This window comes from Mesocricetus auratus, unplaced genomic scaffold (assembly GCF_017639785.1).
Source record: "Mesocricetus auratus isolate SY011 unplaced genomic scaffold, BCM_Maur_2.0 Super-Scaffold_100014, whole genome shotgun sequence".
Taxonomy (NCBI): Eukaryota; Metazoa; Chordata; class Mammalia; order Rodentia; family Cricetidae; genus Mesocricetus; species Mesocricetus auratus.
In genome coordinates, this window is record NW_024429197.1 from 11,215,172 (window position 1) to 11,242,232 (window position 27,061).

General features: G+C 48.7%; 1 protein-coding gene across 1 annotated transcript in view; it reads left to right on the plus strand.

Annotated features, from left to right (window-relative positions):
* The window catches only part of Oprd1 (opioid receptor delta 1), a 33,064-nt gene extending 6,898 nt beyond the window's left edge, over positions 1–26,166 (plus strand). Inside the window, exons 2-3 of the mRNA XM_005079535.4 lie at positions 20,067–20,416; positions 23,582–26,166. Of these exons, the coding sequence (XP_005079592.1) occupies positions 20,067–20,416; positions 23,582–24,126 (895 nt within the window). The 3' untranslated portion in view covers positions 24,127–26,166. The remainder of the gene's footprint in view (positions 1–20,066; positions 20,417–23,581) is intronic.
* Positions 26,167–27,061: the final 895 nt, after the last annotated feature.

A 27,061-nucleotide genomic window follows, 5' to 3' on the forward strand; every position in this document is an offset into this window, starting at 1 on the left:
GCACACACACAGTGCACATAAATCCAAACAGGCACAAATACATAAGTAAAAAAATACACACACACACACACACACACATTTATTGGTTTTAGAGAAAGGGTTTCCCTGTGTAGTTTCCCTGTCCTGGAACTAGCTCTTGTAGACCAGGCTGGTCTTGAACTCACAGAGATCCACCTGCCTCTGCCTCCCAAGTGCTGGCATAAAATGTAAATATATATATACATATATATATATATATATGTGTGTGTGTGTGTGTGTATGTAATTTTTTTTTTTTGGTTTTTACCAGACAGGGTTTCTCTGTATTGTTTTGGAGGCTGTCGGTCCAGCCTGGCCTGGAACTCACAGAGATCCGCCTGCCTCTGCCTCCCGAGTGCTGGCATTAAAGGCATGCACCACCACTCAGCTAAATGTAAGTATATTTTTTATTACTTATTTTTTGCATGTGGGTAGCATGCATTTGAAAAGGAAGAAGAAAGAAAGACAGGAAGGAAGAAAGGAAAACAAAGAAGTTTTTGATATGGCTCAGCAGTTCAGAGCATTGACTATTCTTCCAGAGGACCTGGTTCAATTCCCAGCATCCACATGGTTTGTAATTCTAGATCCAGGAGAGTGGATACCCCCTTTGGCCTCCACAGGTACCAGGTATGCACGTGACACACAGACATACATGTAGCACGAGTTCTAATAGGTGTTAATAATAAAAAGCCTGGAGTCAGATATGGGGGAAAATGCTGAAAGATCAGAAAGATGAAGAAGCAAACCATAGCGACCTTATCTACTCAGCTTCCCAACTGAAAAGAGACTGAGCTCCTGTCTCCTCCTGCCTTCTCACTTCCTGTCTGTCTGTACAGACCTCCGGACCTCTATGGTTAACTATTGACTAGCCCCACCCTCTGATCTTCAGGCAAGTTTTATTTGTTAGAGTATAAACAAGATATCACCACACATACATGCAGGCAAAACACCTATATACAAAAGATAAAAATAAGTAAGTAATTGAGTTAAAAATTTAACAACATCTGGGTGTTGGTGGCACATGTCTTTCATCCCAGCACTCAGGAGGCAGAGGCAGGTGGATCTCTGTGAGTTTGCGGCCAGCCTGGTCTACAGAGCAAGTGCCAGGATAGGCTCCAAAGCTACACAGAGAAACCCTGTCTTGAAAAACCAAAATCCCCCCCAAAAAACCCAATAACAACAAGATTAAAAACATAAAATAAATGGGTTCTTTTTAAGCTTTTTTGAGGCAGAGTCTCTCTTAGGTCACACAGGATGTCCCAACTTTCCTCACTCTCCAAAGTGGAAATTCTGGGATTACAGCTGTGTACCACCACAGCCAGGTGAAGTAGTGCTGGGAATGCACAGGGCTGCTGATGCCATCCTCCAGGCGTATAGAATGCCAAATTTCCCTGGGGCAGCACAGGCAGCAGCTAAGGCAGTTCGTTCTTCAGAGGCAAATGAATGGTTCAGATCCCATTGAGTCTCTGTGCTCAGCTAGCTGAGCCCGTTTTCCTGTCTGTGAACTGGGTATCACAGTACAACACCTGCATTGCCAGCAGGTGGGACTCTCCCATCAGCAGCCTTCCTGAGTAGGAAGCGCACCTCCAGATGCGATGCTGGGACCAAAGCAGTGACAGACATACAGGCCCTGCCCTCTGGGAGCTGCTGTTTTGGTGGAGAAAAGATGGACAGTGAATTAGCCAGAAGACCAGACACAGGGCTAGGGACCTAATTCAGTTGGAAGAGAGCATGCCTAGTGTGCTAGGAGGCCCTGGGTTCAAATCCCAGGCCGTCACAGCCATGAGTGGTGGTGTACAGTTGCAGTCTCAGGGAAGTGGAGGTTCAGAAGGCTAGGGGGTGCGGACTAAACAGACAGCATCCACGGACATGGGAGAGGCTGCCATGGGGATGCAGCAGGTGCACAGAGGCCTGTTACTAGAAGGTAGAGTGTTTCAGGCGGAGGTGGTGATGAAGGCCAGCTTCCTGGGGAAGGGAGACTTGGTTCTGTGATGTCGGTGGGCTGGCTGCCTGGCACTTTGGACCCAGGGACAAAGATTAAGTCAAGAGAGAAGCTCCTGCTCCTGGCCAAGCCAGATGACCCTGCAGGACCTGTTGGGGAACATCCGCTTCCCTTGGCTACAAGCCTTCTCTTGCCAGCGTCCTGGTCTGGTGAGTTTCCGTTGCTCCCTGGGGGAGCAAGCAGGGCTGTTAGATGAGCAGGTAGCTGGGAGGCACTCCTCTCACTTCCTTGGGCTTGTCCCCCAGGTCACCCAGGGCAGCCTAGCCAGCCCAGTGTGCAGCCTTAACAAAAGCTAACACTGAAGTCATCCCAGCCACGCTTTCATGCTCAGCTCCTGGCTTAGAAGATTCCAGATACAGACCCTAACTTAATCTTCCCAACACTTCTGTTTAGCAGGAACAATTTAATGTACCCATTTCATAGGCAAGGAAACTAAGGTTCACAGAGGAGAGATGGTTCAGCACCCACACAAAAGCTGGTTGTAACAGTATTGTCTGTAACCCCAGTGCTGGACAGAGGCAGACAGGCAGGCAGATTCAAGCCTAGCTGACTAGTGAACTCCAAGTCTATTGAAATATCCTGACCCCAAAAATAAGGTGGAGAGCAGCAGAGGAAGATCCTGAAAGCTGACCTCTGACCTCCGCATACGCATCTATACACACACACACACACACACACACACACACACACACACACACAGATGGTCAGTAATCAAGGTTTATAATAGTACCAGCACTGTTTGTGCAGTCTCTGTGACCCCTCTTCCCCTTTCTGATTCCTCCTCCCTGTCTGGCCTCTCCTCCCTTTCTGGCTCCTCCTGGTTCCCTCTGGCTTCTCTTTCTTTTCTCTGTCTTCCCTGAGAGAGCAGAAACTGATTCATCCTTTCTCTATCCTGTTTTTAGCTCGGTCTCTGACCCTAAGAAGCCATCATTAAATATTTCTTAAATCTCTAACTGGTACTTGCTTCCCGGGCTCTACAGTAGAAGCCCACAGCCACCAGTAGAAGTGAGACATACTGGGTAGCAGGCTGCTGTCCCTGTCTTCTCTCACACTTAGTAACTCTCTCCTCCAGGGAGCTTTCTGTGATGGCAACAGTGCCCCCTTTGTCCCCCATCAAAGCAAGGACCATACAGTGTTCCTTCCTTCCTCCTCCCTTCCTTCCATGTGCTGGGTATCTAACCCTGGGCCTCATGCATACTAGGCAACTGTCCTATCACTGAAGCACACCTGAGCCTCTATGCGCTGTTGCAAACACCCAAGTACTTGTCCTTCTGTCTTTCTGTTCCCATGAGTGTGTGGGGTGGGGGAATCTCACACATATGGTTTGTAGGAAGGAAACCCAGGCACTGAGTATCATTCTGAAGCTAGCTCTCTCTGTCTCTCTGTCTTTCTCTCCAGCCTGATACCATAGTAGCAACCTCAGGAACCAACCATTTTGTTGTTTGAGATAGGACTCTCACTGGAACCTGGAAGTGGAGACACAAAGCCTTGGCTTAGGTAGGCAGACTGCCGGGCCAGCAAGTCCCAGCGAATCTGTGTGTCTTGCCTCCTCACCACCACCATGCCTGTTTTGTTCACGAGGCTCCTGGGTATTGAACTCGGGTCCTCATGCTTCACAGACAACACTTTACTCACTGAGCATCTCCCCAGCCCCAGGTTCTGCTCTCTTGGAGCCCCATGGCGTCTGGATTCGTTCGGTCCACCCCACAATGCAGTCATCCTTAAGCAGAGTCAGGGATCAGGGAATGGAGAACTCTTTGAGGATGCCCTGGGTCTCCAATGGAAGCTAGGTCTTTGGCCTAATTATTGCTAAGTATAGCCTGGCTGGTCTCCCCACTCATGTTCAACTCAGGGGCTCTTTATTTCCACATCCCAGTCATAATCTTCTCCTGTGACAAGCTCACTGGGCTTCATTATAATTAACCACTTTCCTTCCTCCAGCTCTGCCAAACCCGAGACAGCTAATTAATTTCTGGCCAAGTGCCATCCCTCTTAAATGGTGGGCAGGGACACAGCTTGCAGTCTTCGCTCGCTGCCCAGCTAGGCTTGTTTTGTCCTTTGGGAGAGCGATCACCCTTTGTCTGCAAATAGAGGGAGCTCCAGCTGGACCCCTGGCTGGCGGTTGCAATGTTGACTGCTCTTTGTTCCCCCACAAAGCACTCAGCCTTCATGATCCCTGCAGTGGTAACACAGCCTCAGAGCCTTCATCTGTGAAACGGGGGAGGGGTTTGAGCTCCACCCCCAGGAGGACATTAGGGGTAGTGGCTAGGAATGTGTGATTTCAAATCCCAGGAACTACAGACCTAATTCAAGGCCTGCTAGGCAGCTTCACCTCCCTGCCCCTCTGCCTTCTCCATGGGATGCTGCTGCTGACCTCTTGTGTGGTTATGCTGGTTCAGTGGAAGAAAGAGTGACCTTTATTCGCAGCAAGCAAACCTGTCCACAGTTAAGAGTCTGTACGGGACTGGGCCATGGTGGTGCACTCCTGTAATCCCAGCAGATGGTGCAGGCCTTCAATCTCTGCAGAGGCAGGTGGATTTCTGAGTTTGAGGCCAGCCTGGTCTACATAATGAGTTCTAGAGAAGCCGTGCTTCAAAAAACAAAGCAAAAAAAAGGGAAAAAGTATGATGATATTTATGATTTATTAAAGCTTGCCTGAGGATTCAGAAAACAAAGTCAGCCTCAAACTATGGAGATCAGGTGGTGGTGGTACACGCCTTTAATCCCACCACTTGGGAGGTAGAGGTAGACTGATTTTTGTTAGTTCAAGGCCACACTGAGCTACAAGAAATTGGTCCAGTCTTAAAGAGAAACAGCTCACACAAAGATGATCTCAGCACTTGGGATCACATTCCTTTAATCCCAGGACTCTGAGAGGTATTTAAGTCTTGAACAGGGTCTCAGAGCTGGCATTCATTCTCCAGCCACATTGAGGATAGGAAGACATTTAACTCTCAGGATTCTCTAGCCACACTGAGGAGAGGAACAGTCTGAGGTTTGGTGGAGCCAGGATTGCCATTCAGGCTGAGATAGAGTAAGAGCTAGAGTCTGGCTGCTTTGCGTTTCTGATCTTCAGGCAAGCTTTAATAAATCATAAATAACATATCACCACAAAAAGAGTCTGCATGTTAGGTACACACCCAGCTAGCTTTCTGTTCAGTGTTAATAGTCTATATGCACAGGCCCGTAGTCATAGCACTCTGGAGAACTGCCAAGGTCAAGGGTAACCTGGGCTACAAGGTGAAACCCTGTCTCAGTCAACAACAGCATGTCTGCGTGCGCCTATAAAACCAAACCAAACAAACAGAAAAAGAAACCCTCATCTCAAAACTAAAACCAAAGCAAGAAGCCTCCAGAGTTTCTTCTTTCAGAAGGCTGGAGACCTAACTGGAGGTGTGGTCAGGTTCTGGGAAGAATCCTTCCTTGGCTGGGCTGGTCACTGCCAGTACTCACCATCTCTTGCCTCATAACTGTCCCTCCAGCTTCCCTCTTCATTCTCACAAGGGCCTGTTTCTTATTTTCTCATGTTCAACTCTGTGTGTGTCTTCTCTTTGGCTTAGAAGAAGAAGGATGGGGAGTGGCTCATTTGGTCAAGGGGCTCGCTACTAAATCTGATGACATAAATCCAACCCTCAGGACCCACTTGGTGGAAGGAGAGAACTCAATCTTGGAAGCTGTCCTCTGACTTCCACATGCATGATGTGGTATGCATGCCCCCAAATACATAAATAAACATTAAAAAATAATACCAAGGGGCTGAAGAGGTAACTCAGTGTAGAGTGAGTGTGGTCAAGGTCCTGGGTTCAATCCCAAGCTCACAAACAAACAAACAAACAAACCCTTAAATAGGTATAGAACTTGGATAGGAGATGAAGCTCAGTGTTTCTCTGCCAGTGTATAGAAGTTTCTAGTTTCAATCCTAGTGCTGGGTAGGGGTGAGAGAGTTTAGGGTCAACCCTAATCTAGTATGGCTTCATTGTTTCCCTGTAAGGGCACACTGTCAGGTTGCAGGTTGACATGGTTTCCTGGGCACAGCATTCAATTCAACCCATCCACCAAAGCTTATTTTTCTTCACCATAAAGTGAGGAGACCATAGCAGTGACTTCGCAGGGTTCCTGCAGTGATTAGAGATGAACTATGTCCCTGTCTTAGTCAGGTTTGGTGGATTGTGTCGGGTAAGCACTCAGTCAGTGTCACGCCTGAGGTGGATGTGTCGATGGTTGTTATAGAGTCTGCCATCTGTGGAACTACCCTGGGTTGGTCAGTTACCAGACCTGGGACCCCATAGGGACTGACAATGTAGATGTCTGCTAAGAGTCTGGAGCTCTGTTGGAGGCCCTGGAGTCCTGGACAAGACCTTGGATTTTCACTGAACCTTAGCTTCCAAGAGGGCGGCTCCCAGAAGTCAGGAAACTAATTCTGTTTGGCCTTGTACACACAGCTTTCCAGACCTCACTGTGACCTCTTAAAGTGGAAGGGGAAATGTAAAGTCTGACCTCCCTGAGACCAGAGTCTACTCCAGTCTGAAGACCAGAAACACAGGGCCCTGTGTCCCATAGTTGTCTGAGTTCTGAAATCACAAGTTCAAAGTCAAGGGGCCAACAGGGCTGTGCCCCTCTCCAACCCCATCTTTCCTTGCCTTTTCCTTGGGATACGGTTCCTGGAATCTCAGAGTCAGAAGGAATGTTCCACTGGGGATTCCCAGTGCTCTAGACAGTCTCTGTTCGGTGACAGGGGCTTCAGGCATCCCTCAGCTGTGCCTTCCCACTACAGCTTCCCTCTTTACGTGGCTACGCCTCCTCCCTGTGTCTCGTACGAGGGCACTAGAAGTTTGGTCCCATCCTTGTAATTCAGGTACTCACACCTTAGGACCCTTCACTTCATCTGCAAATACCCTTCACCCAGTAATCTCACATTCACAAGGACTCGGGGTTGGGACATAAATGAGGCTTTTAGGGGACTGATGTGAAAAGACACCATGATGGCAACTCTTATAAAAGAAGCCTTTAAGTGGGGTGGCTTAAAGTTTCAGAAGTTCAGTCTACTATCATCATGTTGGAGAGCAGGTTGCATGCAGGCAGACGTGGTGCTGGAGTGATAGCCGAGAGCCTTGCATCTTGCAGGCAACAGGAAGTTGACTGACTGTCACACTGAGTGAAGCTAAAGCAAAAAAGACCTCTAAGCCCACCCCCCACGGTGGCACACTTCCTCCAACAAAGCCACACCCCCTGACGATGAGATTATGGAGCCAATTGCATTCAAACAGCCACAGGGGCACTCCTGCAATGACTCTCACCACGGTAGAAGCAGTGCCAATCTCGGTTCTCAGCCAGCATTATGGAGGTACAGGGAATGGGGGATTTCTGGAAAAGTCAGACTTCCATCCATGATTCCATGAGTAGACCCAGGAAGAGTATTGGCAGATATAGAAGAGAAGTTGTTTTTCTTCTTCTATGGTGCTGGGGAGGATCCCTCATGCTGGGGTAGGGGTGGGGTCTGCCTTTGAAGCCATGCAGTTGCTAGACCCTAAGGGAGAACTCACTTGCCTGTACCGTGAGGCATCCCGACAGTGGGATGGAGTGCCCCCACCCCGTTCCTGTACAGAACCCATCTGGAACACCTGGTGTTCCCACTTTGAATATTCCTCTGGCTCCCAGGTTCCAGGAACTGTATCCTGAGGAGTTATCAGTTACTTGTGTCCCCAGAGGTTCTGTCACAGCTTTGTTTGTGATAACAGGAGAGTGGACACAGCCTTCACAGTCTTCGATGGAGGATTCCCGATTGACCTTATTTAGGACTCATAGGTGAAGTTAGTTCAACCCAGTCTAGTCTGTCTGTCTTTGTTCATTTATTAAGACAGGATCTCAGCTGGGTGGTAGGACATGCCTTTAATCCCAGCACTCAGGAGGCAGAGGCAGGAGGAACTTTAGAGACCAGCCTGGTCTACAGAGCAAGTCCCAGGGCATCCAGAGCTACAGAGAAACCTTGTCTCAAAACAAAACAAATCAAAAAATAACAACAAAAAAACCCAACCAACCTGACAAGCAAACAAAAAACCAGGATCTTATGCATCTAACTGGCCTCAAACTCCCTGTGTAGTTGAGGATGGCTCTGAACTTGCGATCATTTTACCTCTACTGCATGAGTGCTAGAACTACAGGCCTGCACCATCGCACCTGGCTCATCAGTCTTGGAGCTTGAACCCGAGGCTTTGGCATGCTAGGCAAACACTCTGCCAGCACACTTCTTTTTTGGGACAAAGTCCCATTATGCAGCATCACCCTGGCTTTGAACTCATGATCTTCCTGCTACAACTACAAGTGTTTGGATTACAGGCATGTACTTTCAGACATGGACCTCTGTCTGGTTTTGTAAAATTTTCTTTTTATATTAATGGGGCTGGAGATATTATTCAGCGGTTAAGAGCACTGGCTGCTCTTCCAGAGGACCCAGGTTCCATTTCTTTCTAGCATCTACGAACTGCAGTTCTGGGAGGTGATGTCTTTTTCTGGTCTTTTCAGGTACCAGGTACACAAATGTTACATAGACATACATGCAGGCAAAGCATTCATACACATAGAAGGGGGGGGGGACTAGAGAGATGGCTCAGAGGTTAAGAGCATAGACTGCTCTTCCAGAGGTCCTGAGTTCAATTCCCAGCAACCACATGGTGACTCACAACCATCTGTATTGAGTTCCGGTGCTCTCTTCTGATCTGCAAGCATACAAGCAGGCAGAGTACTGTACATAATGAATAAATAAAATCTCTTGCCGGGCGGTGGTGGCGCACGCCTTTAATCCCAGCACTCGGGAGGCAGAGGCAGGCGGATCTCTGTGAGTTCGAGGCCAGGTTGGACCGACAGCCTCCAAAACAGAGAAACCCTGTCTTGTAAAAACCAAGAAAAAAAAAAATCTCTCTTTTTTTTGTTTTTGTTTTTTGAGACAGGGTTTCTCTGTGACTTTGGAGGCTGTCCTGGAATTAGTTCTTGTAGACCCGACTGGTCTTGAACTCACAGAGATCTGCCTGCCTCTGACTCCCAAGTGCTGGGATTAAAGGCATGCGCCACCACCGCCTGGCCATAAATAAAAATTTTAAAAAATAAAAAAAGGAAGAAGAGTATAAGACAGAGACCTAGTAGACTCCTAATAATAACTATTATTTATCTAATATTCACTTTCTGGCCCTGTTCAGAGGTCTCTGGCCTTGGTGACCTCTGAACTGTAAAGCAACCACCATAATTTGTATATGAATACAGAAAGATGGCCACAGCATATTGCTGAGAGGTTGTAACAGTCTTGGAGCATGCCCCCTTTCATGGAACATGTGTTTATGTGTTGGCACTGTATCAGCACGAAGGGCAGTATTAACATTGCTTTTTATACCTTTCTTAGGATATGAGTCTGTTTGAATATTCTCCAGTAGACAGCTGTTATACCCGAGAGCTGAAGAAGCATTTAGGCGGAATATTAATTGTAAATACTTCAGTGATCCACAGCGGGTGTGGTTGGGGGTGCTCCATGCAGACTGAAGCCTCCATGTAGTTTGCATCCTGAGGTCCCACAGGGTCGAATGGACGGTTGATGCTGCTGTTGGTTTTAGGTCTCATGCCCCTGTTTTGGAGAAAAACAACTTCATTACCACCTCCATTTCGTTAAAATCAAATTAGCTTCTTCGGATAAACGAGTGAAGATTTCTCTCGCCACCTGCAGGCCTGACTCACTTTCGACTCAGGGCAAAGAGGGCATCCTTTCAGGGGACCTGGGGAGGTCCAAGATGAGGGGAGAGGAGGAGGGTCGAAGAAGGGACCCTGATTTGAGCCTTTGGTCTGTGGCTTCTTGCTTCTGAAAATCAAGGTGCCTTGACACCTTCCCACTGGTACCACCAATGAATACAACATGTCATTGTACCTGTCTTACCCAGACCGCTGGGGTCATCGGGGAGAAGGTCACAGTGCCTGCCAGATGTGGGAGGCAGACATCTTTAGATACACTCATTCCGCAGTGGGTCCTGGGCAGCTGCTATGTGCCTGGTGTTGCTGTAGGCAGCAGGCTTTTAGGAGAGTGAGACAAATGTTGTCCCCGCTCTCTGGATCTTACATTTAGTTGACAGGGAGCATGTGAGGGACACACAGCCTGCTGAGGCACAGGGGAGGAGAAGCTACAGCCTGAGCCCAGAGGAACCAGCCCGAAGGTAGAGCAGAAGGATCTCACCACACCCTTCTTCCTGACTGACCTGACAAGTTCATTCCCCACTTGATAAATTGAGGTCTGTAAATGCTGTCTACCCCATGGAGTGCTGTGGAGATTAAGCGATGTAAATGGCTTGTCTGTGTGCCCGGCATACAGTAAATGTCCTAGAGATGTTTATTATCTATTGAAACAAACCAAGGTAGAGGCACCGTCACTGCCCAGAAACCTCAGACAGAGGTGAATATTGTGTCCTGAGTGGACCTTTTCCTCCTTGTCCCCTGGGCTTGTCACTGTGCCTGTAACATTATTAATAAGTCTAGTCATACCTAAGCACCTGAGCTGCACAGTTAGTTCATCAGTGGAAAGAGAATTTTCTTTTGTTCTTTCCTTTTTGGTGGTGGCAGGTGTGTGTGTGGGGGTGTGGGGCAGGTTTCACTCTGTAGCCCAGGCTGGCCTTGAACTCTTGACAATTCTCCTGTTTCAGTCTCCCAAGTGCCCAGTGCCAGAATTGTAGGCATCAGGCATGTACTGCCAACCCAGTAAGATGGTATTAATTAAACCAAGGCTGCAGTAAGGAGGAATAGGGTTCATGTATTTGCTGCTTTTGGCATAGTGCCTGGCTTGCAAAAAAAAGGCACTCCAAGAATTTTATTTATTTATTTTGAGGCAGGGTCTTGCTATGTTGCTTTGGCTGGCCTGGAACTTGCTTTGTAGATTAGATTGGTGTAAACCCATTGAGATCTGCCTGCTTCTCCCTCTCAAGCGCTAGGATTAATGGCATCTGCTACCATGGCCCCTTCACCCCAAGAATATTGCTTCAAGAAAGCACCAGGCAGTGGTGGTACACACCTTTGATCCCAGTACTTGGGAGGCAGAGGCAGGTGGATCTCTGTGAGTTTGAGGTCAACCTGGTCTACAGAGTAAGTTCCAGGACAGCCAAGGCTACACTGAGAAACCCTGTCTCAAAAATAAACAATTAAAAAAGAGAGAATGCAAATAGCCCATTAAGTGGTCAGACCAGTCCCAAGAATGCCTTGTACTGAGGAGGGTAAGTCTTAACCATCTCTGGGCCCCCAGGATCAAGTGCTTGGTACTCTGACCAGTTACACAGAATTTGCCTGGGGAGAATCCTTCTTTAGATTCAGTGCTCATGAGGGCAGATCCCCCCCCCCCCGCCAGAGGCAGGGTTTCTCTGTAGTTTTGGAGCTCACTCTGTAGATCCTGCTGGCCACAGAGATCATCCTCTGTCTCCCGGGTGTTGGGATTAAAGGCGTGTGCCACCACCCCTCGGCAAGGGCAGGTTTTGAGCTGAGGAAGCCCAGCTCCCCAGACTCACTGACTATGTATAGAGTCACTGTGGCTCTGGTTGTACAGATGGGCGGAGAAGTCCCCTCACAGAGCACACCCAGTCTCTATCTGAGGAAGAAAATGAATACAAGTGGCACCCATCCTCCGGAGTTAGGTTGGTCTGACAGAAGAGTGAGTGAGTTTCAGTCTCGGGAGGGAAAGGTGTTCAGGCCTTTGGTGTTTTAAGAAGAGGAAGAATGTTGAGCTGGCTGTTCTGGGGCAAGCGCCCAGGTAGCTACATAATTCAAGATGAGCTAATGGGGACTTTTGACTTGGGAAAAAAATTCCTAAAAGCATTGACAAGTCGATAGTGGTTCAGACAGAGCTTTCTCTGGTTCTGGTCCAACGGTTTGTTTTTTTTTTTCCAGTGCTGAGGATAAACCCAGGGTTCTTGTTCATGCTAAGCAGGCGCTTGACCACTGAGCCACATCCCAGCCCCACAGTGAAAGACGCATGCCACCATCGCTCTTCCATTGCTGACTCAGTGCCTCGAAACCACATGGACAAGGCCAGGGAGCTGCTTCACATAAATGAATTCTTTTTTAAAAATCCACGTGGATAAGCAGATAGACTTCAGTTTATAGTAGGGGACGGAAGGGGGTGGTGTGGCAAAATGGTTAGCAGGTGCTGGCACTAGGCTGCCAGAGTTAAGTGCCCTCTTGATGTGCTAACTGGACGCACGATCAGGAAAAGTAACCACACCTCTGTGCTTCAATTTTTCTTCTCTGGAAGAGGTCAACACACATTTCAGAAGGTTCCAGGAGATTGACAGAGACATAACAAGTTAAGCAGGGTGAGGTGTGGGAATGGCGGTGTAGGAGGCTGCTTGTCAACAGAGGTATTAGTAAGACCTTTCCTGCCCTCCCCCAACCCCTCCGCACCTCGCACAGCCAGGTGACCATCCACGCACTCTACAGGACAGAAGGGCTTTGCCCCTGGAGGCCCTCTTGACCCAGGGTCAGCAAACACAGGGGCAGAATGCAAACTAAATGGAAACAGGAGGAGCCCATAAGCCCCTTCCCCAGTTCTGTAGCCACAGCTCCAAAACAGGTGGAGAGGAGAGACTTTAGAAACTAATTCCTTTTTCTTTCTTTCTCTGAGACAGGGTCCCATGTAGCCCAGGCTAGCCTCATATGCACTGTATAGCAGGGGATGACCTTGAACTCCTGATCCTTCTGCCTCTACCTCCAAAGTATGAGTATCATTGTCATATGCCTCTGTGCCCAGCTCTAGAAACTGAAATTTACATGTCCTCAGTGTGAAAGTCCCCTTGCAACCAGCCCCGCCCCCCGATAGTTTTCAGGGCCATCACATGAATCCCCACACATTATTCAGGCTTCTGCTCGGCGACTGAATTTTAGTCGCATCTCACCAGACAGTTGAGGGACTCTCCAGGATAAAAGAGAGGCCAACAGGGCGGTGGTGGCGCACGCCTTTAATCCCAGCACTCGGGAGGCAGAGGCAGGCGGATCTCTGTGAGTTTGAGGCTAGCCAGGTCTTCAAAGAGAGTTCCAGGACAGTCTCCAAACCTACAGAGAAACCCTGTCTCAAACAAGCAAACAAACAAAAAAAAAAAAAAAAACAAAAAAACAAAAAAAGAGAGAGAGAGAGAGGCCAAAGCAGGCAGACTAGCTAAGACAGTGAAGCAGGTTGACAATGCAGAGCGGGAGAAAACATAGAATAAAAACTGACTAGTGTCCTCGGAGAGTTAAGAGCTGACGCTGTAACCATGACACAAGATGCTGTAGCTTTTACGGAGAGAAGAAATCACTGGGAAGATAAGTCACCAGAGTCTAAAGTTTTAACAGGTGAACTGAGTGTTTGAGAGATAATGAAATGGCAAGTCTCTGGAGGTTATATATAAAAAAGACAATATAAGAAAACCAGAGGACTGGGGTGGAGGGGTGGCTAAGTGGGTAACAGTGCTTGCTGCATAAGCTGGGGGACTCGAGTTCGGATCTCTGGCACCCTCTTCAAAGCCGGGTGCCGTGGCAAGTGTGCTTAGGCAGGAGGGAGGTGGAGGTGAGCAGGTTCTAGCGGCTCTCTGGGCAGCCTGTCTAGCTGAAAGGTCAAGCTCCAGGTTCAGTGGGAAACCTCGTCTCAAAAACTAAGGTGGAAACTGATAGAGGAGAACACCCGAGAGCAGCCTGTGGTCTCCACACAGACAGGCATGTGTGAGCAGCCCTTGCACTCGCACAAATAAGGAAGGAGGAAAATAAGTTAGAAGATCAATGCAGGAGGCCTGTTTTATAAGGAAGGATATGCATCTACAGACTGCAGATGGAAGTCACCCCAAAGCACAGTGTCACCAAACGGCAGATTACTAAGCTTAAAGGGAACATTCTAGGAGTTTTAGGGTAAGGGGGACAGATAACACCAGGAATCAGAGTAGCTCTAGTACTTCCAGATACTGCAAGGTAGTTGGTGAGGGGATCATATCCTCAAAGTTCTGATGGAAAATTATTTGCACCTAAGATCATATTTACATTTAAAGGAAGTAGAAGCCAATACAAAGACAATTTTGGGTGACTTGATAAAAACTTTGCCCCCTAGAAGCCCTTTCTCAGGAAGTGGCTACAGGATGTGCTCCACCGAAATGAGGGCATGAACCCAGATGCTGGGAGACTTTGAAAGCAGGAAATCTGGATAGCTAGCTGGTCTGAGATCGCATCCAGCCTTAGACACACAGGAGAAGAAAGGGTCTAGAAGGAGATCATAAAAGGACATAAATGATGTGGTTAAATAGAGAAGCATTTTACAGATCTGATGAAGTCCAGCAAGGTGTACACAGAAACAAACTAAGAAGAGGAGCATTTAAAGCCTGGAGTGGAGGTGCACACCTGACACCCCAGCACTAGGGAAGAGGAAGCAGGAGGATCAGGAGTTCAAGGTCATCCTTAGCTGCATCAAAATGTGCTCTCAGAAATTTAAACTAAATAAAGACAATGACAATAAGAGAGGCAACTGACTTTAGGGAAGAAAAATCTGTACAAGGATGTAAATGCCTGTAGGATGTACTGTTTGATTCAAAAGTAGACAGTTAATTGTAAGAAGAATGTCAGCCCTGGGTTGCAGAGATGGGCCAGCAGGTAAGGTTCTTGCTGCCATGCCTGACAGCCTTCACATCAGTGAAGTAGCATGTATGTGCCTGTGTGTGTGAGTGTGTATGTGTGTGTGAGAGTGTGCATGTGTGTGAGTGTGTATGTGTGTGAGAGTGCATGTGTGTGAGTGTGTATGTGTGTGAGAGTGCATGTGTGTGAGTGTGTATGTGTGTGTGAGTGTGTATGTGTGTGTGAGAGTGTGCATGTGTGTGAGTGTGTGTGAGAGTGTGCATGTGTGCATGTGTGTGTGAGAGTGTGCATGTGTGAGAGTGTGCATGTGTGTGAGTGTGTATGTTTGTGTGAGAGTGTGCATGTGTGTATGTGTTTACAATAATAAAAAATCCTAAACAAGGAAAAAGAGAGTTGAACATGGTGATACACACCTATAGTCTCAGCTGGGCGAAAGGGTCATCTGAGCCTACACACTGGGCAGCACAGTGAGACTATTCATATAAACATTAAAATATATGGCAATTATATATGTACTCATACATATATAATAAAAAAGCAAACCCTGAGTGTTTTCCTAAAATGCTTACTTGGTTCTCTGAGCCCCCTGCAGGTGTTAGGACTGTGACTCCTGGCTTCCGGAGGAAGTGGGTGCTGCCACCTGCGTATGATTTATGACCTGGAAGCTGTCTTTTCTTCCTGTGCTGATCAAGGAAGACGTGGTTAAAATGACAGGGTTTGGAACTGCTTGCTTCATAGAATGTGAAGTTTTTGTAAAGCTGGACAGACTCTGTGAGGCACAGACCTTTATTGAGTATGGCCACTGAAATTCTGGGATTGTCATTGTTTTGCTTAACCAAATGCAAACTCCAAGAAGTATTGTCTAGAACTGACAAATGAAGAGAAAGACATCTAAGCATATTGTTTTACATTTTTATTTTATGTGTTTGGGTGTTTTGCCTGATACATTCTTTTTGTTTTGCCTGTATACATTCTTTGTACCATGTGGAGGCCAGAAGAGGGCTGCAGATCCCTCTGGAAATGGAGTTACAGATAGTTGTGAGCCACCACGTAAGTGCTGGGAAACTGAGCCTCTTAAAGAACAGTCAGTTTGACCGGGTGTCGGTGGCATGCGCCTTTAATCCCAGCACTCGGGAGGCAGAGGCAGGCAAGGCCAGCCTGATTTACAGAGCGAGTTCCAGGACAGCCTCCAAAACAATACAGAGAAACCCTGTCTTGAAAAACCAAAAAAAAAAAAAAAAGTCAGTTTGCTGCACTGCTGAGCCATCTCTCTAGCCCCAGGATATTTTAAAAAAATTTTTACTACATATATTTATTTGTGTATGGGTGGGGGACATGTATGCCATGGTGTGTCTGAGAAAGTCAGAGGGCAACTTGTGGGAGTCAATGCTCACCTTCTATGTGTGGGTCCTGGGGATGGAACTCAGGAGAACAGATAAAGCATTCGACCAACATGGTTGCTTGTGAGATCAGGACTGAGGAGGGGGTGAATGGAGGGTGGTGTTTCCACTCTGTGGCACTGTCTGTTACACTGGCAGAATACACCCCCTCCCTTTTTAAAAAATGTTTAGAGACAGGGTTTCTCTGTAGCTTTGGAGCTTGTCCTGTAACTCGATCTGAAGACCAGGCTGGCCTTGAACTCACAGAAATCCACCTGCCTCTGCTTCCACCGAGTGCTGGGATTAAAAGTGTGCACCACCACCACCGCCTGGACAATTTTTTGTTTGTTTTTCAAGACAGGGTTTCTCTGTGGCTTTGGAGGTTGTCCTGGAACTAGCTCTTGTAGATCAGGCTGGTCTCGAACTCACAGAGATCTGCCTGCCTCTGCCTCCCTAGTGCTGGGATTAAAGGCATGCGCCACCAATGCCTGTCTACCACCTGGCCAATTTTATACTCTTGATACTTGTAGTTTGGAAATGTGTCCACCAGACGAATATAGAGGAGTGTCTCAGGAGAAACAGCTTGCTAGACAGCCAGGCTGAGGAACACAGATGTGACCAGATGTAGAAAGGCGTGCTAGTCTGCAGGGATAGTGGTGGGGAACTGTGGACATCCACGTAGTGGTAATTGCCTTCAGAGGAGACAGCCCTGTGGATGATGAACTTGAAGAAGAAAGACTGGGAACTGAGTCCATGAGAGAGCTCCTGAGTCCTGGAATAAGACATGATACATGTCTGAGGGAGCCTACTGCTTCCAGGGAACAAAATGGTCCAAGTCCTCTAACTGGGAGAGTGTAGAGAGGCCAGAGTCCTAGGAGTACAGATAATTCTGTCAGTGAGAACACGAGGCAGTGGTGAGTGCTAGAAAGACAAGCAGCCTGAGAGAAGGTGATCGGAGTGGACCTTTCAAAGAGGCAATGTCTGAGTAGAGACATGGCAAGCAATGCAAAATCTGGCAGTAAGTCCAGAAGCCCTGAGGCGGGCTGGGCTTGACATGTTTGAGGAATAGCAGAAAGGCCAGCATGGTGGAGGACATTAGTCAAAAAGTCCGTTTGGAGAGTCTGGACTCCAGAGTTAAGGTTGGAGTCAACTTATGGAACATAGAGGTTGCTTTGGGGGAGATCCCGGGGGTTGAGAGCAGAAATAGGGTACAATTTGTTTTGCGGCTGGAGCAGGAGCCTGAGGAGGCCATCAGTGCAGTGTGGCTATGCAGGACGAGAGAGAGGGAGGCCCTTCAGCCCAACATGGACCAGACCCAGCAGACTCAGCTCCCACTCACAAGCAGCCCAGCCCCCTCTTGGGATGGAAGGATCCGTCACAAATCAAAATAGCAGCAAAGAACAGCCTCGAATTGTTCTGTGTAAGAGCAGAGAAATTAGACGAGTCAGCTGTGGGCTCGAGCCCGCCTCCCACACAGCTGTGATCTGCACCCCGATGAAGACACACTTCCCGAGACTCGCAATTCTGCTGGCTCCGAGCAAAAAGTTTTGCTGCTCCAGACCCAGAGCAAATAGTTATTTTGGGACAGATACTGGTCTTGGAGGACAATGAGGTACTCTGCCCTGCCCCAAATCTTCTGATCTATCATGGAAAAGTTTTAACAGATGAAAGTTTGGTGAGTTCTTCAGAAACACCAAGTGCCAAGCTGGGCCTGGTAAGCACATGCACACCTTTAATCCCAGCACTTGGGAGGCAGGGATAGGCAGATCCCTGTGAGTTAGAGCCCAGCCTGGTCTATAGAGTGAGTTCCAGGACAGATAGGGTTCAAAAAACAAACAAGAAAGAGTTCAAGGTTATCCTTGGCTATATAATGAGCTTGACACTAACCAGGGATGCTTGAGTCCTTATTTCAAGTCCTCCTGTCCTCCACCCCCCAAAAAAAGACGCAGAGACCAAAAGACTTCACATTTTCATGAGGAATCTAGATTCCTGAATCCCACCTCTGATCTGCTGGATTCTTTCTTTCTATCTATCTATCTATCTATCTATCTATCTATCTATCTATCTATCTATCTATCTATCTATCTATCTATCTATCTATCTTTGTGGTGCTGGGATCCAACCAGGCACTCATGGTACCAGTAAGCTACCTGGCAGCCCAGGTCTGCTAAATCCGAGTCTCTGGAATTGGGGCTTTTAATCTCCATTCTTAATGAGCACACCTCTACTCCAAGCAGTCATCCTGAATGCAAGCCTAAGAATTGCTTTAGTCACAGCCTAAAGAGCCCACTGTGGGAGAGACGGGAATGAAAACATAAAGAAACAGCATAGCTCACCCGAGATCACACAGCCTCAGCACAGCGCTAAGGTGACAACCACCATCGTGCTCTCCTGTCAAGTGTCTTGCTCTTTTCTTTTGGTGTCTTTCTGTTACCCAGGGAGAGGGTGCTCGGGGTTTTTTTTATTTTGTTTTGTTGGGAGAGGGTCTCATGTAGCTCAGACTGACCTTGAGCCCTCTATGTAGCCAAGACTAACCTTGAGCTCTTAATCTTCCTACTGCCACATTGTTCAAATACTGGAATCACAGGTGTGCACCGCCATACCCAAAGGTTTTGTTTGTATGTTTGTTTGTTTGTTTTTCTAAGACAGGGTCTTGCTCTGAAGCCCAGGCTAGCCCCAAACTTGTAATCCTCCAGCCTCAGCTTCCTGAGTGCTAGGATTATGATCATGACTGTCCACTTGCCCCTCCTGCAGTTGGGCTCTGCCTTTAGGAAATTACTTTCCCACTCTCAGGACTCTTTGAGCTATAACCTGACACATGAGGAATTGCTTATACCAGCCTGTCCTTCCCTTCCTTACCAGCCCCAGGTGTGGCTGTATTTTTATGATGACGATACTGCTCTAGGACATTCTCCTCTATACCACCCTGTACCCAGCTCAGGCCCTGTACATAAGGGACAATGACTGTATGTGCTGACCGTGCAAGGTGGCTGTAATGTGGATTGCTGTGTGCAGCACCGAGTGTGGAGTATGCTGGGAGTGTTAGTCACAGCTTGGTAACACACATCTGGTCTGAGACCTGGGTTCATACCCTGGGTTAGATGTGTGACAATGAGTTTGGGTCACCTTCCTCACAGCATAGGGACAGGAAAGGGAATGAACCATGGTATTCACAGCAGGATGGGTCTAGTTGTGGGGGTTTGGAGGCCTGGATGAAACCAAGAAAGGACCAAGAGCCCTGGGCTACCACAGAGGACATTTCAAAGGGTGTAAGGTCCCAGCAGAGTCCCTCACTCAGAACTGAAAAATCGTGTTCCCCAAAGACCAGGTAAATGGCTAACTCCCCAACTTCATTCTGTGTAGATAAAGAATAGCATCCTGGGGGTGGTAAGAATGGACCCTCTATGTTGTTCTCTGATCTCTGCTGGGCAAGCCCTCTGGCAGCTGAGCTACACCTTGCCTTTGTTCTGAGTGTATGGTCCCTGGGCTCAGGGCTACATTCTCAATCATCTCACTAAGTTTTCACAACCATAAACACATTACATTCCCTGACCCCTTCCTTCCTTTTTCTGTTTTGGAGACAAAGTGTCATTCATTGTGAGATTCCCCTGCAGCTGGGGTTATAGGTATTTGTAAGCCACCTGATGTGGGTGCTGGGAATCAAACTCAGGTCCTCATGGCACATTCATTGTCTTATGTAGCTCAGGCTGACCTTGAACTCATAATCTCCCTGCTTCAGCCTCCCTGGTGCTGGGATCATAGACATCTGCTTCCAGGAGAAGGAGTGACGGTCAGCTGGGTGGTTCAGGCTCCAATCCCACCTTGGCTCACAACATTTTTACTTTTTTTTTTTTTTTTTGAGAAAGGACCTCATGTAGCCCAGGCTGGTCCTGGATTCCCAGTCGTCGTGGGTTACCCTTATGAGTGCTGGGATTACAGGCATTGCCACCACACTGGCTCTGCCCTTTGTGGATCTTTTGACCAATTCTCTTTACTCCTCCAGTTTAATGGAAACTGAAATCCATGAAGTGGATAGTTACTCGTGCTCTTCCTTCTAAGGTATACTAAGTTGAAGACCGCCACCAACATCTACATCTTCAACCTGGCCTTGGCCGATGCTCTGGCCACCAGCACGCTGCCCTTCCAGAGTGCCAAGTACCTGATGGAAACGTGGCCGTTCGGAGAGCTCCTGTGCAAGGCCGTGCTGTCCATTGACTACTACAACATGTTCACCAGCATCTTCACACTCACTATGATGAGCGTGGACCGCTACATTGCTGTCTGCCACCCCGTCAAGGCCTTGGACTTCCGGACGCCTGCCAAGGCCAAGCTGATCAACATATGCATCTGGGTCCTGGCTTCTGGTGTTGGGGTCCCCATCATGGTCATGGCAGTGACTCAACCCCGGGGTGAGTGAGAGAGGAAGCTGACGCATGGGTCTCAGCCTGACCACCTATTGGCCTCTGTGGGTTTCCAAGTGGGAGTGGCTACCAGTGGTTGTGGGTTACAGAACAATGAAAGAAGCGGATTGGCTGGTGGGATGGAGAGTCAGCTAATGGGGAGTGTGGGTGATAGACTGCTGAGAGTTTGATTGACTGGTTGGTAGGTTGCTGGCCACAAGGAATTTGTGGGCTGACTGGCCAGGGCTGTAGATTAAAGAGACATGGATAAATGACCAAGGTGTGGTTGTCACTGACCAGTGAGCAGCAGAGGCTATAGGATCTGTAGACTCATGCTAAAATCCCTTTTATCCCACTTTGAAAACCACTGGAGGGGTTGAAGAGATGGCTCAGTGGTTAGGAGCACACACTACTGTTCTTGAGGACCTGAATTCAGTTCCCAGCACCCACACCAGGTGGCTTAAACTGCCTGAAAGGGGCTCTCACACCTCTGACTCCTGTGGGCACTTGCATTCATGTGCATATCCTCTCCCTCCATACACATAATTAAAATCATAAAAAGAGAAAAAGAAAAAGAAAACCACTGGAAGGTGGGTATATAATACATACAGGGCTCTAACCTTGATACTCAAGGGCTTGAGGCAGGAAGGTCTTGAGAGACCAGTCTGGGTTATGTAGTAAGAACCTGGAGAGAGGGACTTCATGGGACAATGTGATTCAGTTGGTACAGTGCTTGCCCAGCATCACTCTACGAGCCCTGGGATCAATCCCCAGCACTCATACATCAGGTGTTGCGTACCTATAGGGCTTGCAAGAGGATCAAGAGTTCAGGGCTAGCTTTAGCTCTATAGTGAGTTTTAGGCCACCCTGGGCTACATCAAACCCTGTCTCAAAAACAAAGAAAAGTAAGGAGAAGAAAATACCATTGGCCAAATGGTAAAAGTGAAACCTAGAGAATGGCCTGCAGGGAGTGGCAGGTGGGCACATCTCCTGGGATAACTTTATTAGTCTCTATAGTTGCTGTAACAAACATCCCCAAAGTCCAGGCAGACAGGTGCCTCACCTGGGCTATCTTTACTAGTCTCTGTAGCTGCTGTTAACAAACATCCCCAAAGTTCAGGAACTTAACATAGCAGTTTTCTTATCCTACAATCCACTGGGTAGGAGGATGGTTTGGGGGTGACCCAGGCTCCCAGAGAAGGTGCCCAGTCTTCCACTATTGGTGTCTGGCCAGCACATAAATACAGAAGGGAGTCAGGAGGAATCATAACCGCTTTTCAGTGTTATTGTCCAACCCTTCCTAGCGCTGGCTGCTCACATGGCCCCACCATGATGTAAGGAAAGGTGCCTAAAAATTAGTAACCAACTTCTAAGCCCTATTTCCTCATAGAGAAGGCAGGATGCCTCTTCCTCTTTCTCTCCCTCCCTCTCACTCTCATTGATGCACAATGAGGTGATACATGTCCATATGTCCATGTGCCAGCATACAGGAGACTGAGACAGAAGGACCCTGGATCCAAGGCCACTTTATATATCCAGACCTTGTCTGAAAGAAAAAAAAAAAAAAGACAGAATCAATCAGGTGGTTTAGTTTAAGCCTCCCAGGCAGCCACATGATGAACTTAACCTTTGACCCAAAGCTCCACCTTCAAGTATCTCCTTCCATTTGGTCCCCAGGTAGAAGCCTGTGGAGGCTTGGTTCTCAGGGTAGGAAAGGGGACGAGGGTTGGCAGGACACTTCTTAGATACCTTGACCCTCACAAGGGCAGAGCCCACAGCACCATTATATAACCTTTGAGCAATTGGTTTTGACTGAGCAGCAGGGTCCCATTGCTCAATGTCAGCCTTCAGTTTATGCTTCATTAACTGCAACCTTGCTGGGAGCTGAGCCAAATGGACCTCACTCCTCCCTCTCCAGCACCACCCCCTGTACACACTGATCTTCAGTCATCCCCAAGGGGTCCTCACTCCTCCCTCTCCAGCACCACCCCCTGTACACACTGATCTTCAGTCATCCCCAAGGGGTCCTCACTCCTCCCTCTCCAGCACCACCCCCTGTACACACTGATCTTCAGTCATCCCCAAGGGGTCCTCACTCCTCCCTCTCCAGCACCACCCCCTGTATACACTGATCTTCAGTCATCCCCAGGGGTCCTGCCAGCCTTAAGTACCACAGACATTTTGTGGCTTTCCAGCCCCTTTCTCATAACTCTCAGGCTGCAAGTCTACCATGTGGCTCCAAGAGATCTTGGGCATCCCTCAGGTCTGCATCAGGACCCTACAGCATCCTCTGAGATGCTCAGTGGCCCAAGCCCATTCTCCAGGAACAGGAAGGTTCCCTTCCTCTTTCTATGGGTATGGCTGTTGGGAGGGCTTTGTTGTTGCATTTTACTTTTGGATATAGTCTCAATATGTAACTTGGTCTAGCTCTGCACTCGGGATGCTCCTGCCTCAGGCTGCTGTGTGGTGGTGGGATTACAGGTGTGTGCTGCTGGGGAAAGGTTGCTGTTGACATTAGCTGAGATCTGCACGTTGTCCTTTAACCGACACATACACACAGAGAACAGATACGTGTAACTCTAACTAAGGAATGTACATTTGACCGTTAGCCCCACCATAAGGAAACCTGAAGACTGTGAATAATTTGCCCAAGGCCATACACATCTGGGCTGGAGTCAGGCTCCTAATCCAAGGATGTTAAGGATGTAGTCAAGAATGACCTTGAACTTCTGCTCCTCCTTGCCTCTGTCTCCTGAATGCTTGGGTAACATGTATGTGCCACTGAGTCAAGTTTATACAGTGCTGGGAATTGAACCCAGAGTTTAGTGCATGCTAAACAAGCACTATAGCAACTGAATTACATCCCCAGCTGTATGACTCACCCTCTAAATCAATCTTCAGTACTGATTGACCCACTGGAGCAATTTTGGAAATAGGTAGGTGGTCTGCTGAGTTAACACAATGACTGATATTACTGGGCCAGCATAAATTATTATGAGAGAAGACACAGAAGAGGACCCCCAGATGAGGGCCGATTCTGGAATCTTTAAGCACAAGAAGGAGTTCGCCAAGTAAGGAGACAGTCTAGGTGTCAATCATCTTGAAAGGGGACAAGCAGAGTCCCTTAGGCACACAGATCTCTGACTCCTGTCTTTGCTTGTTTCCCGACCTTAGATGGAGCAGTGGTATGCATGCTCCAGTTCCCCAGCCCAAGCTGGTACTGGGACACGGTGACCAAGATCTGTGTGTTCCTCTTCGCCTTCGTGGTGCCGATCCTCATCATCACCGTGTGCTACGGCCTCATGCTGCTGCGCCTGCGCAGCGTGCGTCTGCTGTCGGGCTCCAAGGAGAAGGACCGAAGCCTGCGGCGCATCACGCGCATGGTGCTGGTGGTAGTGGGCGCCTTCGTAGTGTGCTGGGCTCCCATCCACATCTTCGTCATCGTCTGGACGCTGGTGGACATCAATCGGCACGACCCACTTGTGGTGGCCGCGCTGCACCTGTGCATTGCGCTGGGCTACGCCAACAGCAGCCTCAACCCTGTGCTCTATGCCTTCCTGGACGAGAACTTCAAGCGCTGCTTCCGCCAGCTTTGTCGCGGGCCCTGCGGTGGCCGCCAGGAACCCGGCAGCCTCCGCCAGACCCGCCAGGCCACCGCGCGTGAGCGCGTCACTGCCTGCACCCCCTCCGACGGCCCTGGCGGTGGTGCTGCTGCCTGACCTACCGGCACTCCCCGCTAAGCACCCCACCCAAGAGAAAGTGACCTGGCGGGCCACACCGAACCTCCTGGGAGGCCCGGGCCACCATCTGGGCAGCTGGAATGGGGCCTGCGCAGAGGGGTGGCCTCCGGTAGGGGCGGGGCCTGAGGGATCCAAGGTTTTGGGTTGGAGGGGTGGGGGTGTCAGAGTGAGTGACACCTCCAATGGGGCAGAGCTTCAAGCCTTGGGATAGCCTCGAACTCTGGCCTTTTGAATACCCAGTTCCAATCTGAGGATTCCAGCTCTAGAAACCAGCAAGGACAGTGATGAGATCGATGACTTGATAGCAGGGAGAGTCTGAGCACCTTTGTGGTATAGGGAGGAGCCTCTTAGGGGAGGTGAGAGGACCAGTCAGGCAGTCAGGAAGGGCACTTAAGGGTTTGGGCAAGAGATAGACACCGACTGCTCCCCACTCCCCCCACCCCCGTGTAGGTAAGGGGGGCAGAGCTGGGAGCTTCAGTTTGGAGAAGAGTCCAGGGTCTCACCAGGTTCTAACCGCTAAACTCGCCTGAGGCTAGGTCTGATTTAACTTTTCTATACAGAGAATACAAGCTGGGCCTAATGTGGCAGGTTGGTGTAATTCCAGTCATGCTGGAGGCTGAGGCTGGGAAATTAAAGGCCAGCCTGGGCAACTTAGTGTCTAAAACTAAAAAGTAAAGAGGGCTGAGGGTGTAGCTCAGTGGCAGGGTGTTTGTGGGGGGCTCTGGGATCAATGAGACAAAACAAAAAACCCTCCAAACAACAGCAAAACCCCCGGGGGCAGGTCAGTGGGACAGAAGCAGTGGCTCCTGGGTTCTGGAGCAAGGCCCCAGAATCAAGTTCTGATGGCATCCTTGAGGCTCAGGAAGGACTGAGACGGTTCTAGGACCCCAATAGCACAGACAGGAAGTGGAAGTAGAACCTAGAGTGTTGGCTCAGGGGTTAAGTGCACTTCCTGGTTTTGCAAAGGATACAGATTCAGTTCTCAGTACCCACATGGTGGCTCACAACCATCTGTAACTCCTGTCCCAGTCAGTCCGATGCCCTTTTCTGACCTCTGTGGACACCAGGCATGAACATGGCTCACATACACACATGCAGGCTAAACACTCATATACATAAAATAGGCCTTAAAAAAAAGTGGAGCTGGACTTGGTGGCTTAGGCCTTTAATTCCAGCACCTAGGAGGCAGAGGAAGGTGGATCTCTGTGAGTTCACATTTAGCTTGGTCTACAGAGTGAATTCCAGGACACCCAGGGATATATAGTGAGACCCTGTCTCAAAAAACAAAATAAAACAGAGATATGTGTTAGGTGGAGAGTAGATAGTTGGGCAGGGTGCCGAGGCTTCTGCTTATGGGTTAAATCATGAAGACTGACAGTGGATGCTTTGGGGATTCCCAGGGACCTAGTGTCTATGGATCAGTACTGGAGCACAGATACCCACCTTGTTTTGAGTACCCCATTTGTGGCACCTCAACGTCAGCCAGGAGTTGCCAGAACTACCAAATACTTGGATCCTCAATAAGAACCTGGAAGAATTTGAGGCCAGCCAGTTCGGGCTCCAAAGCTACACAGAGAAACTCTGTCTGGAAAACAAAACAAAACAAAAAAAAGATAGAGAAGCTGGAAGGAGTCCCCTCCCCTTCCTCCAGCATCTGGCTGCCCATCAGATAGATGTCTGGTGTCAGTGACTCTCAGGGACTGGAGCTGCCCAAGTAGGACCCAACTTTGAAGGCATTGAGGTAAGAAGGTTTTTATAGCAATGATGTCGGCATGGTCCTTCGCTGGCTCTCCGTTTGCCTCCTGGGTCCCTCATCTGCTCTAGCTGCCCCCTACCAGCTCCTGAGGGTGGACACAGGAACTTATCCATGCACTCCTGGCTCCCAGTTCCCCTGGATTCATTGTTTGCCTTGTCCCCTGTGCCTCCCCCACTGCCTGAGCAACCTGCCCCTGACTCTGTATTGAAGCAGCCTGCTGACATTCTTGTAAAAACAAATTTAATTCTCTTCCTTTTTTGGGACAGATGGAAAGAAATTGACGCCTTTGTCTCAAACAAAAAAAGGAGAGAGAGAGAGAGAGACAATATACCTCTTTTCTTTTTGACAGCCATTTTCTTTGGAACAAAAGCTGGAGACTGTCACTCCACTAGGGACTGAACCAGCCTTCAGGGAGGCAGGAGCTAGACTAGCAGGAAGTGTCCCTTGATGGGAAAAGAACAGTCTTTTTCTCAGTGTGAGGTCCCTAAAAGCCAAGAACCTTGGAATCTCTGTACCTGGGATGTGGTGTGATGGTCACTGCTGTCATCAGACCTGCTCAGCCACTGTAACCTGCAACCTAGCCACGTAGCTGACTTTCACCACCCAAATGGACACTATGACCAGAGATTTCTGTTTGAGCGTGGTGAGGAGGTCATCATGCAGAAGACACCCCCAGACACTTGCTGCTGGAGAGTCCTCCTGCAATATGGGAGGTAGCAGAAGAAGGGACAAATATTCAGGGCAGACTCCAGAAGCAGGTGACACAGGAGCCAGGGCTGTGTATCTTCCTTGCAAGGGCTATGACCTTGTGTCCCACCCAGGGCAGGCCTGTCATAGAGCTAGCTGCTTCAGTCCCCTCATTACTCTCTCCTGTGGGGGCGAGAACTCACTTTTATTTATTGAGATAGAGACTCATGTAGCCCAGGCTGGCCTCGAACTCCTGATCTTCCAGCCGGATCCTCCTCAGTGTTGGTATTGCAGGTGTGGTTTTGAAATTGTTTAAACACTGATTGATTGATTGTGTCTGTGTGTGGAGGGTGGTATTGCTCTTGTCACAGTGCACATGTAGAGGTCAGAGGACAATTTTGGAGAGGTTCTTGCCTACCATATGAGTTTCTAGGGATTTGAACTCAAGTCATCAGGCAAGCACCTTTATCC